Here is a 19,464-nt window from a genome sequence, read left to right as displayed (position 1 = left end):
GTTAGTCTGTTCTTTTGGCAATATCTTTCTGTTTGTGTCAGCCTGACTACCTGCTGGATTTGATCTAAGTTTTATTGTTAGACCGCACCTGGGTGTCCAGTCCAAGCATGATTAACATGAGGAAGAACAGCACCGCCCACAGCTGGGGAAGAGGCAACCTGCTGATCGCTTCAGGGTAGGCTACCATTGCTAGACCGGGGCCTGAAACGATGACACAAATCCATAACTCAATACCAAACTCTACGACGGCTGTCTCAGCGACCTTACCCATCACTGAAATACTGATTCTAATCTGTCAGAGATATGTGTGTGTTTGGTGACCTTTCGTTTCTCGTATGTTTGCAAGCTTGTATTGTAAAGTGGTGACTTACCTTGAGTAGCTAGTTCAGTGACGCTCGTGTTGGTTTCTTTGGCCATGAATCCAACCACGGAGAAGATGACGAAGCCACTGTAGAAGCTGGTCAGACCATCAGCAAGACTCACTATGATGGAGTCCCTTGGTTGAAGATTATGTTTACATACAACAATCAGCTTACGTAAAGAAATAGATGTATTCTAGCAGATTCAGTTGTCCTGCAGTGACCTTCGTTTGTCCATTGTAAAAGCTTAAAACATTAAAAGCTAGGGCCCTTATTCTCGAAACGTTCGTAGCCCTAAGAATTCTTATCTTTGATCGTAGCCAATGTCTGAAGAATGGACTTAAGAAGTTCGTAGGCCTCCGAACGTTTCGAGAATAGCTGACCTGGGTCGAATCCAGCAGCAGGAAGGTGCACATAATAATGAAGATATAATATACCTTGAAGGCCAAAGGTTAAGGGAAGTGCTCCTCAGGGACATTTCCGGGGGAGAGGGAGTAGGGGTACGCCCCTGGAAGTCTCTGTACTCGAGACGTAATTATAAGTCAATCTTATTAAATTATTATACAAGGGGGTGACATCGACCTGTTTAAGTCAATATATTTGATCCGGGCAAGCCGTTCTCGAAACGGTCGTAGGCCTACGCACTTCTTAAGCCATTCTTAACACATTCTTTACGATAAGGTAAGAATTTTTAGGGCTACGAATATTTTTAGAACCAGTTCTCGAAACGTTCGTCACTCTAAGAATTCTTAACTTTGATCGTAGCCAATGTGTTAAGAATGGGCTTAAGTAGATCGTGGGGCTACGAACATTTCGCGAATAGATGGCCTGAGCCCTGGTAGTCTAGGAAAGAAGACACATCATCAACAAACTCGCCAAGTTTGACCACCCGATCACCTCTTTCGGCAACCAAATGGGAGATGTGGAAATCTATTAAAAGCAGAATCACCACTGTGCAATATCCAGATTAAATAAATATATTCTCATATTACACATCGAATGATACTCGTGAGTAAGAGTCTTGAAAATGATTGCGTAGAGAAACGAATATATGTTACACCCATACTGGTATGCATACTGACCGACAGCGCCATGCTTACCTAAAGCAGTTGTTGTTGAAGTCATTGAAGCTGGACATAGTTATTATGGAGCCCCATGCTGGTCCAAGGGAGAAAAACACCTGTATAGCTGCTTCGATCCACACCTGTATACAATGCAGCATATCATTGTGCTTTAAACTATTTAGCACACCTCTGTGTATATACAGCCTGTACAACTTTGAAGAAACACGTGCATTCATGCTGTCAGGTCACGTCGGCTCAAATACCACATATGTCATACAAATTACACAATGCCAATAAAGCAGGAACGTGATCTGGGTCTAGATCCACACAGCGTTCGTACAGCTACGTCACTAGTAAACCTATGATAAACTATTCAGTTACGACTGGTCCACACAGGGTTCGTAGAGCTACGGCAATAGTAAACCTATGATAAACTATTCAGTTACGACTGGTCCACACAGGGTTCGTAGAGCTACGGCAATAGTAAACCTATGATAAACTATTCAGTTACGACTGGTCCACACAGGGTTCGTAGAGCTACGGCAATAGTAAACCTATGATAAACTATTCAGTTACGACTGGTCCACACAGGGTTCGTAGAGCTACGGCAATAGTAAACCTACACAGTTGACTAGTCGTAACGTTACGAAGTCTGTGGATATGGGTCCTGGGGTGCATGGTTCAAGGTGGGCTACGTGTGATTTTGAACTTTGTTCACGGGTTTCAAAATGCTTTAAAAGTGCAAAGCATAATTATTATTGAATTATTGAAATATTTGCAGATAATCATTAACACTTCGATATTTTGAATCATAGCTCACACTGAAGGTTGCTAGCCTGGAGAAATCAGGGTAGACAAAGAACTTGATTCCCTCCATAGCCCCGGGGAGCAGTACTCCTCTGATCAGCAGGATGGTGAGGAGCAGGTAGGGGAAGAGAGCTGTCACATACACCACCTACAACCATATACCGCACGTGCAATACAGCATCATAGAACGCAAAGCGCGGTATACACCAGTTTCAGTCATGCGTAATTACCTTTCATATTTGTATACAAGTGTAAGGAGATCAAATGTAACGGTTACCATAACTGCAACATGTACGTCCCAGTACATTGGGACTAATATTGCAGTTAAATTTGAACAGGTTAATCAAGAGCGATTTAATTCAACCTTATACGTAAAACCGATAACTTTAAGGAAGATGATTTATAAACACTGTCAAAAAAGAAACGCAACCCCTGAATTTCAGAGACTTTAATCTGTAGTTTTAGGACGACACAGTATTTTTATTATTTAAGACAGAAGTCCGAAGTTTGGCAGAATAATAACCAAGATGGTCATGATATGTTAGGCTGGATCCGCCAAATCTGTCCTCCTGTCGGACGCAGATTGGCCCAAAACGTTCACGACGTCTCCTATACACCCGTGATTCATCAGAAACCCAGAAGCGCCTCCAGTTTTGTAAAGTTCCCAATCCTTACGTTGTTGCACCTCCTGGGTCGTCGTCGTCCATGTAGGGGACGTAGTAAGGTCCAACAACTGGTCTACAGGCTGTTCCTAATCCTTACGTTGTTGCACCTCCTGGGTCGTCGTCGTCCATGTAGGGGACGTAGTAAGGTCCAACAACTGGTCTACAGGCGGTTCCTAATCCTTACGTTGTTGCACCTCCTGGGTCGTCGTCGTCCATGTAGGGGACGTAGTAAGGTCCAACAACTGGTCTACAGGCGGTTCCTAATCCTTACGTTGTTGCACCTCCTGGGTCGTCGTCGTCCATGTAGGGGACGTAGTAAGGTCCAACAACTGGTCTACAGGCTGTTCCTAATCCTTACGTTGTTGCACCTCCTGGGTCGTCGTCGTCCATGTAGGGGACGTAGTAAGGTCCAACAACTGGTCTACAGGCTGTTCCTAATCCTTACGTTGTTGCACCTCCTGGGTCGTCGTCGTCCATGTAGGGGACGTAGTAAGGTCCAACAACTGGTCTACAGGCGGTTCCTAATCCTTACGTTGTTGCACCTCCTGGGTCGTCGTCGTCCATGTAGGGGACGTAGTAAGGTCCAACAACTGGTCTACAGGCGGTTCCTAATCCTTACGTTGTTGCACATCCTGGGTCGTCGTCGTCCATGTAGGGGACGTAGTAAGGTCCAACAACTGGTCTACAGGCGGTTCCTAATCCTTACGTTGTTGCACCTCCTGGGTCGTCGTCGTCCATGTAGGGGACGTAGTAAGGTCCAACAACTGGTCTACAGGCGGTTCCTAATCCTTACGTTGTTGCACCTCCTGGGTCGTCGTCGTCCATGTAGGGGACGTAGTAAGGTCCAACAACTGGTCTACAGGCTGTTCCTAATCCTTACGTTGTTGCACCTCCTGGGTCGTCGTCGTCCATGTAGGGGACGTAGTAAGGTCCAACAACTGGTCTACAGGCTGTTCCTAATCCTTACGTTGTTGCACCTCCTGGGTCGTCGTCGTCCATGTAGGGGACGTAGTAAGGTCCAACAACTGGTCTACAGGCTGTTCCTAATCCTTACGTTGTTGCACCTCCTGGGTCGTCGTCGTCCATGTAGGGGACGTAGTAAGGTCCAACAACTGGTCTACAGGCTGTTCCTAATCCTTACGTTGTTGCACCTCCTGAGCTGAGACTCTCCTCAAACCTGGTATTTGTTGTGGTTGTGTGATTCTTCGCCTTCCTTCTCGGGCGATTTGAAGTTGTTGTAACGGCTCCAAAGTCAGGATATCGTTGTTTTGTGACCACTCAGGTGCCATGCAACAGTTCCAAAACTTTCTCCGGCTTGAAGACCACCAATGGCGATATTTCGGCCTTGGCGTGTTCAAAACTGCTTTTCGGCGACAAATGAATGAATAAAATACGAAAGCACATAGGTATTATGCATGATTTGCACGTGCATTTGTTTTTCGAAGTCACCAGGGTCATTTCATGCGTTGTGACGGAATAAGCAATGAAATACACTCATGCGTGGAAATGCAGTTGTTCGGATGGTAATCTTCATTAAGTATGTGCATAACTTCATTACATTTGAATAAAATTTAGTTTAGAAGCAATAACTTTATCTGAGGACAGGGGTTGCGTTTCATTTTTGACAGAGTTTATTTATATTTTATTAATGTATGAGCACACACATTTAAAGGAACTGCTTTGTTCACTAGATTTGTTTGGTTCGTTTCTTACACAAAATATTTATGTATATTGATTGGATAGGTGAGCGTTTGTCACAAACGTTTTTCATAAGTGCACGGTGAAAAGCGAAGAAATTGTCTGTTCTTCAGTGCGTAACGAAGTCTTGATCGACATTTATCAGTGTCTTCGATGTTCGATGTTTGGCCATAAACATGAGATGCAAGTAATCAAAATGATTCTGTTTATCGGTATATTTTATGTTTCAACGTTTTCATTGTAAGTAAGAGGAGAAGCCAGAACTGCTGATGATTGCCGTTATCGTTCTGCGTGATTTTGCGTCAGTGACTGATATTGTGACGTTGGGACTAATATTGCAATTTCATATGAATATGTTAATGAATGGCGATTGAATTCAACCTTATAAGTAAAAGTGATAACATTAATGAAAATGATTTATACAATTTATTAAATGTACAGACACACATATTAAAGGAGTAGTCTTATTCATTGAATGTACTTGTGTCCTTTTACAGACAAAACAATTATTGATATTGATTGGCCCGGTGCCAAAGGCACGTTTGTCAGGACGTTTTCAGCGTTATGATGTACATATGATGTACATATGATGTACATATGATGTATATTTTGCGTATTGCTCTGATATTTTTTCATGAAACTTATTTCACTATCTGCATGTAGCCTTGTTCAACATTATAACATAGGTGGATATAGCACTATTTGAAATTGTTTTACTGTTTGAATAATATTTACATGGGAAATTGAAACGTTTACCACATTTTAAGACTTTACACAAGTGTTAGAAGGTCATATTACTGCCACATTTGCTTTAGTTCCTGTGATGTACAATATTCAATACGTTGGGAGTAATATTTCATCTTCATGAACAGGTCTATTAACAGTGAATTGATTCAACCTTATGAGTAAAACTGATAATATTATTGAAAATAATTTATACATTTAATGTAATGTATTGGCACACACATTTAAGGGAACTGTCTTGATCATTGGATTAATTTGTTTGTGTCATTTTATAGACAAAACAATCATAAATATCGACTGACTAGGTCCGAGTTCGTCAAAAACGTTTTATGATTAATTATCAGTTCTTACGATGTTACAATTAATTCAAATTCAAGTAAAATGTGTTGTGGTGACAAGATATCTAACTCAAACAATATTTATACGGAAATTGATTACAGATATATAAACCAGGTCATATCTTAATTTGGACAATCCTTACGTTCATATGCTAAGAGTTCCATAGTATAAAAAATGATCTTTTGTACTTTTCATTGCATACTTTTATAAATTAAGATGAATAGTTATATAATCAATAGAACAAATATACACTAAATGAATATTTAATGAATATTCAGGTACTGTGAAATAATATTTTTTATTTACGTCCAGTTTATACCAGACAAGGTGCTCACAATAACATAATCAGTTAAATTGTTGATATATTCAGGACACTATTTTGATGGTAAAACCGATACTTTTATGTTTCATCAAAAGAGCGTTGATTTCTGCCATAGCAGCCGAGACTCTTATCATGCTTATACAATTAATAGGAATTATATATTAATAGGATATATATACTAATCAGCAAACAAATGTTGTCACTAAATGCCATGACGTCAACTAAAATGTTGCATTGTTTTCAGTCATTTCATTACATTTGAAGTTGTGTCTGTTACTCCGTTAATAATGATGCAAAATTAGTCAAAATACATCTAGACAAAAAGGAGAATGTGGGAATCTAAGAACTAAATGATGTATTGGGTAGCCTCATTCAAATCGCCATTACCTGCTTTCTCATGTAGTACATTGGCATATTTTCTTACAAATTGTGAAACTTCCAAACGGTATCCCCCTACATTAGGGAACTTTGTACTGAAATAGTTAGGTTCACCCTGAACAAAACTTAACGAAGATATCGTGTCCGAATCAACAACAAAGTCTCTTCATGTGATCTGAGTTACATTGGCCTAATGCTAAGCACAGCGGAGTTATGTCCCCTGATCTTTATACGTGCATGACGTCTCTGTCGATGGTTGAGTTCATAGCGGAAATCCATGTCTGACATTTCTTGCGGGCCATTTTTAATGTTGTGCGTATAACGTTGTGCATAAGCAGATAAATTCATCTGATGTACAGTTTTGTCGTTCACATATCAAGCTGTATTTTCTTCGCTCACACTTTCCGTAAAAATGCCACATTTAAAATATTCGTAGCAGAGTGCTTTTATCGGTGCTCGATAAAAAATTGGAAAAAATTACTTTTTTTTCGCACATAAAAGTTTTGAAAAACATTTAGCACTATCTATTTCTCAAACCGCTGAGGAAGTCGCACGTACATATATACCAACGGATAGGAAATTAAATATTCTCCATTTCCGTGTAAGTTTATAACCGTACGCAGATTCTGGACCACGCGAGCGCAATTCTCGCACAATGTTCACTTTCTAAACCTTGGGGAAATGTTCGCCTGAAACTCGGCATCCAGGGGGATAACGTTACCAGAAAAGCAATTGATACGCAGTGTGGGTACTTTTTCAGTTCGGATTAAATATCTTCTCTAAATTATTTTAGCCATATCTGTGATTAACGTAAAAGATATGGAGCAATGTAAACGTCGTTACCAGCGTCAGTTTAGATCAGCACATCCTGGTGAAGCCAGCTAGTCGAGCGATTCCACGATTGCATCGTGCGAATGTGAACATTGCGAACGTTATCGTGTCCCTATAAGATTGTGAGTCGAAGTGTCAGAAATTTTATCTTTCCGAAAACGTAAGCCAGAGATGTTAGCTGGGTGATGCAGCTGCAAACCAAGAATCGGGATGCAACGGAGTAGTGTGCTGCTGGAGGCTGTACGAGGCGATGGCAACTGACATGCATCGTGACGTCGGCTACATTGTGACGTAATGCAATAGTGCTCCATTACGAGGGGGCAGACTAGAATGGCACAGTGACACCAAGGCGTTGTGACGTAATGGAAAATACACTCACGTCCAAAAGAAACTTGACCCCTGACATTGTTGATTAAAATTAAAAGTTTAAATTTGAATAAAGCAAAATACGACGTTATAACATTTCCTTTCTTGACAGACACTAAAAACATAGTGCAGAAACGCAAGATTTCAAAATCATGCTTTACAAGCGAAGTTTTCCAAAAATTGGTTTCCTTGCTTGTGCACGAAACCCACGTGCATTTTTTAGTATAAAGAGAGAGTGCAGACTTCACTGTCATCTCAGTAACCAGAAAACCACCGAAAGAATGCCAAGACTTGCAGCGGTGCAACGTGAAAGTGCTATCGGTATGATCCAAATGGGGGCTTCTCGAGGCCATGTCACAAGAACCTTCGGCTGCTCGACCACAGCGGTATCTATCCAACCCGATCCAGCGGTACCAACAGACTGGCCAAACAAGGGACCGTCCCAGATCAGGGAGACCACGAATCACAAACGCACAGGAAGACCGATACATCCGTATTCTTCATTTACGTAACCGCTTCCTGACGGCAACGTCAACAGCAGCAACAGCGTTAGGTCGCCGCCTCAGTCGACAGACCGTGGCTAGACGTCTTCGTTCCTTTGGCATCAGGAACTACAGACCCTACAGAGGAACGTTGCTAACCCTTGAACATCGGCAGCAGAGACAACGTTGGGCACGTCAAGTACGACGCTGGTAGATTCGTGACTGGCGGAGGGCACTCTTCTCGGAGCAGGTTCAATCTGTTCCTGAACGATGGCAGGAGACGCAGAGCGGGTGAAAGAATGGCTCCTTGGTGCATTCAGGAGACTGAACCTTTCGGCGGAGGAAGTGTTATGACCCGGGGAGGCATAATGGGAGATCAGACAACTAGGCTCGTTGTTTTTTATCAGAACCTGACTGGACAACGCTACATTGACCAGGTTTTGAGGCCAGCTACTCTTCCTTCCCTCCGTCAACAGCAGAGAGGCACTCTACTTCAACATGACAACGCCAGGCCCCATGTTGCTCGAGTTGTTCAGGACTTCCTAAATCGCAATAACGTCAACGTTCTGCCTTGGCCTCCACGTTCTCCTGACATGTCTCCGATCGAGCACCTGTGGGACCACGTGGATCGTCGTATCAAACAGCGTCAAGCACCTCCACAAATCCGTCAACAGCTGATTCAAACGCAGAGAATCCCTAACAACGTCATCAGACGGCTGACGTCATCAATGCGCAGGCGTGTGTTTGCGTGCATCCAGGCACAGGGATTACACACCCGTTACTGACATTCACTTAAACCAGTCTGAGAGCTTTTGTGTGATTGAAGTCTGTGTCCATTTTACCATGTAGATTTCGATTTTCATCCTCTCTTTAAAGATTACGTCACATCATCATTAACTTTCGTTGTAACGCCATAAGAGTTTATAATTTTTTGGTCAATAGATGCCGGTTCATGATACATAAGGTTTCAGTGGCATTGTGCCAATAATGCGCACACCATCAATATTTTAGCGGGTATCAAGTTTTTTTGGACGTGAGTATGTGCAAATAGTATCTGTCAGCGCCTTTGATCTTTCGCCCTTTTGGTACGTGAATGAGAAGAAGGATAGTGCCCTTTGGATCATTGATTAAAGGTAAGAGATTGTCGAGAAGTTGTACTTCCACGAATATGAAAAACTCTTGACAAAGTTGAAGTTGGTTCTCTTCCGAAGTTCTAAGAATCCTCGCAACATTTCTTCTGTGAAATGTTGCAATAAATAAGAAAGTTCTGACTGGGATATAGAGGTATTTTTGAAGTTATGAAATCCAGAACCAACAAGGAATGTAGTTGTAGAACCTTCTATGTGGAACACTTGTGTCTACCACATATACTACAGCATCATTCAAACTAAAGCAAACGCCCAAAACTCTAATATTAACCACACGAATATCGGCTAAACCGTTCACTTTACGATTCAATATTGAAAAAGCATATATTATGTTTATGAATCACAAACTCTGAAGATATGAAAGCTGGGAAATATTTTTGACATAGAGGGACATGTTGGGGATAGAATCGATGTGTTAGTGAGTCAGAATAAGGAAATTAGCCTTTGGGTCATTGTTGAAAGGTATCAGATAGTTGAGATGCTGGACTACAGATCTGAAATACGCTTGACCAATTTGTTTGAAAGCTGGTGTTAGGAATCAACGTGGTATACGTAATTTTGCGAATTCCGCGAGTACAAAGAAAACATTCCTTGATTAGTTAAATATTCCAAGATAAGCATGTTTACGGTCACAGAGCCGTACTTGTGGAAATATCAAGCAGTGTGGTGCAGCCCAGATTTGATGTTTGTGTTGTTTAATACTTAATAAATGGAAACAACATTTCTTTTAGGTCAGGCAGATGAGAACTGTCTGTGAAAAACTCTAATTCATTTCTGTTTCCTTAGATTCTCTTTGTGCAGTCTACCACTGGCGTAAGACATACAACAGGTTTATATTCTATTTGTAAACATTTTCCAACAAACGTTTCGATAACATGGATACTTGTGATTTCAAAGACATGGTGTTAATATAGGAAAATTTGTGGACTGATTTTAGTCTTTTGGTGTCATATGCTCAGGATGTCACATGCTCAGGATGTCACATGCTCAGGATGTCACATGCTCAGGATGTCACATGCGGTAACACGTTGATATCTCTAGATGTAATGATGCTAGATGTTCCCGAATCTTGGGCCTAACGAAATTGCAGATGCTATTTCAGTTCTTACAGAGACAGAGTGGAGTTTCTGATCAGGTTTTAAAGTGTTTTATACCGACATGAAACGCCCCTCGAAACTTTGTTTTGCAAGATTTCAGACTGAAAAGGTTACCGACACATCGTTATGCTAATGAACCCAAGATTGGTCATGCAAATAATAGTTGTATTATATGATTAATTAGGTTTAGAAGAATCAATGTTAATTACTGCAAATGGGACCGTACATTACAATATCTGTGGTAATAACAAAGGGGCTTATACATGTTCAGTATAATACTGAACAGAAATAGAACCGCAAGTTTCGAAAAATGAAATCACATAAAAATAAGCGTTCATATCTGTCTTCGGAGTTCTATTTAAAAACTTGACAAAACATCAGTTGCATTTCTTTTACTGTTTAGTACATATTTGGTCAAGCCTAGGTATGATATTCCGAGATAAACAATGGCCTTTGCACAATGGCTGGATTTGATGTGGGAGATGACAGGAGTGTAGGTGTGTCTTACCTTATATAGTGTTTGAAAACTTTCCAATAGTTAATTTACTGAGCTGTATTATTTCACTATGGTCAAGACGATTCCAAACCATTCTCAACCCGACAGCATCCGAATCAACAGCTCTCACTGTCTCACATCTTTGCCCTCCACGGAACAGTAAACAATCAGAAACAATACAACACAACACAATGTTTCACAATGAGTGAGTGTTTGACATTTCACGGCGTTTCACGTCACTGTGGGAGAGAAACCCGAAGTAACCCGTAAACACAGCATTTTGCTCCGAAGTTGTAGCCTTGGTTTAACGTAATTCGACCTCACACTCATTGGCATCTGGTAGTGTAAGACGTAAGCCCCATTTATAATTTACGATTGAAAAACAAATGGGAGATTATATAGCAGTCAATAATGTTTTGAGAGTGCCCTTTGTCACCTCATTATGACCATAGTTGTTCCTGGAACATGATCAGTGCGATTCTTACCTTAATGGTTTGTGTAATTTATTCATTTCAAACTTTTTTCCGTATAAAAGCCATAGGTCCAAGTACAAAACTCACAAAATAATAACGACAGTGACAAAATGGTTAGATATTACTTTTCAACAATTCCTAACTTTAAAGCTTCTTTTACCAATTATGCCAAGTTAATCAGGACATTCACTTTATCACAGCTGAACAGCATATTACATTTACAAATGGAACATTGTTTCCAGAAATATTCAGGAATATATTTATGTCTTAAAATGGAATAAACTTTACGTATTAACAGGAAATGGCATTCATCTCCTATGCAACCATTCATACATTACTTACAAAATCGTTCATCGCGAACAGTACCACAACGTCTACCAACGTTTATCATTAAAGGTTATTCTCCAAATCTTAGCAAAAATAAAAGCCTTCTATATTCGCGATCCTTTAGAATGGATAGATAATAGTCATCTGTAATTGGAGATTTATATTTGTTATATTTGATTCACAAACAGAAAACCAATTTTGCTGGTGGCAATCGTTAACTCTTTGCACAAGCTTACTAAGAAATTAAAAACAATTACCAGCCTCCTGAGAGATCCAAACAAATCCAAAATCATAAGAGAAAAAGTAACAGTTTACGTTTTGAAGCCCATGTCACACAATGACAGTCATCTAAAGATTTACAGAAACGACAGCTTGGAATATGATATCTATGATTAGGCATTACACTGAAAACATCTTTTAAGACCACCAACAAGTAAACCAAGTCTACCTCATTCGCCAAGTGCAGCAACATTCAAAACATAACTACCTGCACCAATAACATATTTACATAATTTAATGTGAAAACGCTCCATGCATTTAATTTTACAGTGACTCAATCCTGCTCTAGGACAGAGTAAGATTGGTTTAATCTGAGCATCGAATATTCTTATATATCGAATTAAACTAAAGAAGAAATATTTTGAAACCTACACTGTTATTGTTAAACGGAAACTAAGGCTTTTGCTGCTTTTCAGAAAAGCCTAACGGTCCACCATTTCTAAAAACTAAACTTTCTGTCTTAAATAACTTGAGTTTTAAAGCCCATTTGATACTAAACTGCTCCAATAATCTATCTTTCTCTTGAGACCAGTTGCAGTACCATGAAAGCATAAGCATAGAATAAAGGTAAAATGTCAAGAACCTATTGACCAGCAAATATACCTCTGAGAGATTTATCGACCTTCTTGAAAACCGTCCAAATCCAGAATGCCACCCAACGCATGGGTATGGGACTACGCCATTGTGCACGTGCATACTAATCGTTGAGTTTAGGTTTGCTGATAAAGAGAAACAGTGGTGTGCTGATAACATGTCTGTGTTTAAAACGTTTGTAAACCTTACACTACCTATCCAAAGTGATGTTCAGGTTCTCCGACATTTTAAGAGTATACATCTTAAAGCATAGACGTACCTTGCCCAGCGATTTGACACCTTTGATGAGACACAGGAAGACCAACAGCCACGAAACAAACATACATCCCACCAGGTGAGGCTGAAAACTTCCCATATCATCCAAGCCATCAGATTTGCGTAATACATAGTACCTTAAACAGAAGCGACAAAACCCGTGCAACGTGACAGAGCAAGTTATTATGAATCATTAGGAAGCAGTAATGACACCATGAAAAGGTGAGCGTATCCTGCGTACCTATCACAGACATATGCAATTTCTAACCGGTTGTTCACCTGAAATAATTCGGGAACGTACGGTACAATTCAAAATTCGAAATGGCATTGGACATCAATTGCAGTTTTGTCATTGATGCCTCAAATGTCGAAATTCCCTCATCAAATCATGCAACTTTACTAAGGCCATGAATGCTGTCAAATAACACAAATAACACACGAGTCCGGTCTGCGAAGCGCATTTCTCATGTCCGGCGTGATATTGCTCGACTAATCCTAACCGGTGTAAAACTCTGGTGAGTAATTTTTCTAGTTGGAGTACAGCGGATATTCAGTCAGTATGTTCCAGATACAGGTTTTACTACTCAGGTTAACTGTCGAAGGTATTGAGAAGTGAAACTTTCATCACGATCAGTTTGAAACAGATCAATGGACATATGGAATTGTACTTACTGCCAGAATTCCTGTGTGGCTGTTTTGGCCTCTTCAGATGTATTTGCTACAAAATAGTTCCTGGAGTTTGTGCTGTTTACATGGGTAAATTCTGGCAGCACAAATGGTGTACTGTTGAGCGAAGCGGCAACTATGCTGGAGTTCAAGGAGCTGGCATCACCATGTACAGAACCAATGCAAGAGTCCGTGTTCCACCAGTTGTCACACGCAGTCCAAGGCAGTGATGGATAAAAGGCATTTACGAGGTAAAACATATTCCATGCTATCACAGCGACATAGTAGATTGATGTAAGTCCTGACACTATGCACGCTCCCCATCCTATACCTGAAATATAGAATACGTCATGGGTTAATAACATATAAGACTGTATTATTCAAACATAAATGTGCACAATCTACATGTGCAAGCCGGGCAAAAGAGGGTGAGTGTGCTTAGTTGTACTCCACCTTTAGCAATATTCCAGCGATATGATGGCGAGGAACACCAGATATAAATGCGCTTCACACTGTGTGTACACTCATGTGGGGAATCGATACGGATTCTACAAACGAAGTCTATGGCCATTAGGTTCCTGCACCGCCAGTGGTGTAAACTCAGCAGCGATGATTGACAGGTCTTCCAAATAAGCAGAAAATGTGCACGAAATATGATATTCTGATTCAATATGTTCCAAAAATTGATTATTGGATGATTCGGTTATGAATAAAAATAGGTCATATAAATCTCACCTTTGAAAAGAGGACACACCTTCCAAACGAAAAGTGGACTTGTTGCTGAAAACTGCCCCAAACAGACTTCCATGTAAAACAACGGAACTCCGGTCACAAAAAGGAAGAAGAAGAATGGGATGAGGAAAGCACCTTGAGACAAATAGAGAAAGCATTTACATTTATAAGACATTTTTATATCGGATATCAAAAGTTCCTCACCCGTTGAACTAAGCCTGTATGAATCTTGTTTGTAATTTTGATGCGTTCAAATGCTGTATTCCGGTCAATCTGCGTACAAACAATGAAGAGAACATGACCCATTATTAATGCCTGAGTGTAGCAAGCGATGTTGTTCACTCCAGAAACACTACACACCGGATTTCTACACTTAACTTTTCTGAATACAAAGCACAATGGTATAACGTCTACTGAAGCTTTACAATATATTAAACTGTGACATCAGCAGTTACCTCCACCATTTCGTAAACATAGATATGGGAATCTCCATAGATTAGACACTCCAACTGAGTACCCAACTAGGGACAAGATGAAGTCCAACTTCCGGTCCCATTTGCCACGTGGTGGGACTGAACTGTCAGGGTCGGGGGTTTTATTTCCAACAATGTTTTCCTTGTTGATGAAAATCGTCGTTTCTTCTTTTGCGTCATGATCCATCCTGTGTGGAAAAACAAATGTTACACATATGTTACATATATACAGAAATAAGATGTGAAGCTGTGGAAATGCTAGGCTGAAGTAACTGGGAAGACCGATCCATATTTAGAGAAGGTTCATCTGGTAACTGATTTTGGGATGTCATAATCATTTGTATTTAAAATTAAAGGAAATACTGTTACCGATATGATGACAGTGCTTTCTAAAAATACATGCTTTCCAAAAGCGCATGCTCTTGAAAGTGAAAGATCATTTCCATTATGATTTTGTTTTTAAACTAAAAGTACTAAACCAAATTATGTTGGCTCGTTTTTTTTTTCAGAAAGATTTCATAAGTGCCAACCTGTATATTTATTCACGGTACAGATTATGTTACGGTGACTAATGTGCCGTAACAAAAGCTATAAGGAATCCCCATCAAAATTTTTGACTGAGAATTTTTCAATATTTCTGCATTAAACAGAAAGCAAGATATAGAGATTCACAATAGAGGTTTCATGTACAATACAACTAAAAACAACTCAAAACTAAAGTAATGGGTCACAAATATAATATCTACTCAACAAAGTCTTAATTTGAGAGTGAGAAACAGTTATACTGAATGTAACACGGCGAGCGGTCAGGCAGCGGTTATATAGATCAAATGTTGACGATGGCAGGGAGTTTAATGTACTCATGTTAATCGCGTGTGTATATCCCGTGTCGTCAGCACGACAACCAGCCTTTATATACACTGATTCCTAAACAGCTCAATACGACCATCGCCATTAATGTAGATTTATTTCGTAGTCTCCCGGAAGTACGCACAGCTCATCAACACACATACTCAAAGGGAGGTAACTCTAAAGCGCTACCTTAAAGCCTGCTGCCAAAGTACGAAAATCACTGAACATTTGTGATACGAAATGTGACCCATAATAATTATCACTCAAAACTTTAAGCATTGTGACCCAAATACCAATCATCACCTAATCAATGATACAATGTACAGAAAATACACTCTCGTAACAGTTAAAACAGAAAGATATGTCATGTGGGCTGCATCACAAGTATACTGGGCTACGAACCACCGTTGTTGATTTATAGAATCAACAGGCAATAAATACTTCTGATGAGAGATCTGTCGTGAGAAAAAAGTAAAACTGAGTGAGTAAAACTGCATCTTCAAACTCATAACAAATGGTGTTTAGAAAAGCACATTAGACTGTTTATGTGGCCTCGGGCGAGCGTTCAGTCTGAAAATCGACAGCATAAGACCGAATTTGAGCACAACCTGAGGGTTTAATTGTACGAAACTAACGTTCACTAAAAAATCACAGTAAAATAATGTGAAATAGGTATGGCTGCCGGGTTCGTTACAGCAGCCACAAATCATTAATGTCGAACACACTAGTATCTTGTGTTACTGCTTCGCACTTGTATAACATTGTCTACACGCCAGCGGTCAGTTTCTCTGTTGGGGGATATGCTGCCACTCATCATTCTATGCATGGTTCAACCTCAAGGTTCTGAAACTGGGAGATCCCCTGATCTAACTCTACGTCCCAAAATGTCCCACACATGCTCAACAGAATTCATGTCTGGATTCTGGCCGGTCATGGTAGTGTCTCAAAGGCGTTGTGTTGGAGACGCTGAACATTATCGTCCATGAAAACTGGACGTGTGGCGAGAGCATGGCTGTCGAAAAGAGGCACAACAGCATCTGTGTCCATTCAGAAACTGTCATGAGGTCACTTTTACATTCACAGAAACAACATCCCCACACCAGGACGGATCATACATTCACAGAAACAACACCCCCACACCAGGACGGATCATACATTCACAGAAACAACACCCCCACACCAGGACGGATCACACATTCACAGAAACAACACCATCCCGAAACGTCAGCTTCAATGTTCCTCTGATCGTTTGCTGTTTCACTTTGCCTGTGAACTCCTGTCCTCCCTCCTGTATGATGTAGCACAAATCTGCTTTCATCGTACCATTGGATCTTTCCCCATGTCTTAAGGTTCCAGCGAGGACGTGCTTGGCACCAGGCTAACTGTGTCTCTCAAACCTACAAGATTTAGGCGTCGTCTGATGGTGCGGATGCACACTCTGTTGTATGAATTCCATCCATATCTCAGCTGTGTATAAGCAGACTTCGTCTGGCGTGGCGTACGAGAGCACGATCTCCCCTGCCGTTGGTCTTTATGAGACGTCCAGACCTCCGTCCCTTCACTGGAAGCAGTATGAGTACGCTTGGATCTGCTGATAACAGTTGGGTTAATGTTCAGTTGTGCTCCAGTACTACGTCATGACATACCAGTCTGGTGCATGCCAATAATATGCACCACCTATCCTTCAGAGGCACTAGAGGCTTGGGTAGTTCACAGGGTGATCAAAATAAAGAATAATTTATGCCTAGAATTTAGCTATGTCCGCCATAACATTCGGCAAAAGAGGTTATGTGCATACTGCACCTTTAGCACACCGACCACCAGGAACGTGCATGCTGAACGCAAGGATGCACACGCAGCTCAGAATCGGGTGCGTTTGCGACGTGATGTTCACAGATGCTATAGTATATTAAATATGTATAGTTTAAAATACAGAACGTTATATTTCGAATTTGACTTTAAAATGAGTGGTGCAATACTTTTCACGATGTGTATAATACAATTTGGACATTGTTTAACGATAGTCAAGGTTTTACGATTTCCGATCCTCCTGAATGTTCCATCACAGATGACGACATTGGAAGACGACATTGGATGAAGTTATTCATTGATTACTCACATGCTCAAATTCGACGGTGTATAACCACCTCTTTGGCCTATGAATACAGAATTCTGACGTGATGAACCGATGACAGACTGTATACTCAAAGTGCTAACTGATGTGGCAATCACGTGCCCAGGTTTTGTCACGAATAACAATATGAATGCTGTCGATCATGTCATTAAACAAGTAATATGAGGGTTTTCTATCTTATTGAGCTGATTTATACTTTGTTTCCCCAAAGCAAAATTAATTCGAAAATATTAGGATTTTTATCATACGGCATTCAAGAAAAAAATGTTGTGGAAAATATACACACTGAGCACTTAGTGTGGGAAGCCGAATCACTGAAAAGTTGGTTCGTCTGTTGTTTAACACTGCAAGTGATCAACACCATGAGCATCGATCTACGCAGGTGCGATACGATGACATGTGTCAATAAAGTCAGCGAGCCTGACCATCTTATCAAGTTAGTCGCCTATACCAATACCAACACACTGTGAGTACTTAAATACCACATATTGTTGTGAAACAAGCAGCAAGCTCTCCAAAATAGCACAGAGGATCAGATGAGACATCGGAGCTACCGCAGAGGCAGCAAGTTGATTGACATAGCCCTATATAGAGCTAGGATTGGGATGTTTTTGCCACCAATCGGGGACACGACATTGCTTGCTTCCAACGGCATGGTCAGTTGCACCACACTTACATGCTGAGTTGTCTCCATCAAAGATTAGAGGGCGACCGTCGTTAAGACTGAAACATTTATTCTCAGGCTCCAATCAGTTTGAGAGTATAACTCGCAGTTTTCCATTAACTGTGTGAAATTTGTCTTGGTTGGTAGAGGTGAACGAAATCAATGTGGATGTACCCTGGATTTCCCCGCAAAATTGCAGACGATTTTGCTCTGCGAGTTAGCACCCCCATTACCTATACTCCTAAGGGTAAACAGCTACAAATATCCAGGTTTTGTGTTCACATGTAATTGTAGTCTCAGGCAAGCGGTCTCAGAACTTGCATCCCGTAATAAAAATGCTTTAATGGAATCAACTACAAACTTAATTACATTAGGAACAATACCTTTGAAAGTACTTTTTAAAGTATTTGACAGCCAAATTCAGTCAATATACTTGTATGGGTCAGGGGTATGAGGATTGATTTAAAAGATACGACAGCATTGAAAAGGTTCACTTACAAGCATGTAAAATATTGTTAAATGACGGTCCACAGACACCAAATGTAATAGAAAATGGAGAATATGTGCGGTTTCCAGTTTATATTAATTCCTATGTTCGAATGATGAAATACTGGCTTAAGTTAATGACAGTGCATGATAGACGTATCCTGAAAAAGGCATATAATATGTTATACTACCTAGACATGGCTGGGTACCACACGTGGGCGTCTGAGATCCGCCATATACTTTGCTCGCACCGTTTTTAATTTGTCTGGTATTCACAAGCAGTCGGTGATCCATGTGCTTTTAGTCACATTTTTAGAGAACACTTGATAAATATGTTTTATCAAAATTGGACATCTACACTTGCGAAAAGCTCACGTTACAGGTTATATGCACAATATAAGAGTCTTCTTGAGCCTGAGGGATATCTGTCTTTAAAGTTCGACTATAAATTCCGTAAAGCATTGGTCAAATTCAGAACTGATGTACGTTTACATAATAACGTAGGTAGGTGGCAAAATGTTCATGAGGTTCTTGAGAGGCATTTAGAAGTCGGTTTTCTAATATACGGCAAAATGTTATGGATGTCAACTTCTTCTTTATTGTTTTCACGACCACAAGCAATAGCCCAGAAACGCTGTGAAAACAATACAGAAGAAGTTGACATCCATAACATTTTGTCGTATATTAAAATATTGATGTATCACAAAGAAATTGTCCCGCGTGTAAAGTAGAC

The 19,464-nt window shown here is 40.4% G+C and overlaps 1 protein-coding gene across 1 annotated transcript in view; it reads right to left on the bottom strand.

Annotated features, from left to right (window-relative positions):
* Nucleotides 1–14,782, bottom strand: part of LOC137258154 (sodium- and chloride-dependent glycine transporter 1-like) — a 31,895-nt gene extending 17,113 nt beyond the window's left edge. Inside the window, exons 1-8 of the mRNA XM_067795722.1 lie at nucleotides 14,578–14,782; nucleotides 14,126–14,257; nucleotides 13,397–13,721; nucleotides 12,729–12,861; nucleotides 2,244–2,378; nucleotides 1,460–1,563; nucleotides 372–496; nucleotides 89–201 (exon numbers count right to left, since the gene is read on the bottom strand). Coding sequence (XP_067651823.1) covers nucleotides 89–201; nucleotides 372–496; nucleotides 1,460–1,563; nucleotides 2,244–2,378; nucleotides 12,729–12,861; nucleotides 13,397–13,721; nucleotides 14,126–14,257; nucleotides 14,578–14,782 — 1,272 coding nt within the window. The remainder of the gene's footprint in view (nucleotides 1–88; nucleotides 202–371; nucleotides 497–1,459; nucleotides 1,564–2,243; nucleotides 2,379–12,728; nucleotides 12,862–13,396; nucleotides 13,722–14,125; nucleotides 14,258–14,577) is intronic.
* Nucleotides 14,783–19,464: the final 4,682 nt, after the last annotated feature.

Source organism: Haliotis asinina, chromosome 12 (assembly GCF_037392515.1).
Source record: "Haliotis asinina isolate JCU_RB_2024 chromosome 12, JCU_Hal_asi_v2, whole genome shotgun sequence".
NCBI lineage: Eukaryota > Metazoa > Mollusca > Gastropoda > Lepetellida > Haliotidae > Haliotis > Haliotis asinina.
This window is presented reverse-complemented; position numbering and strand designations above follow the sequence as displayed.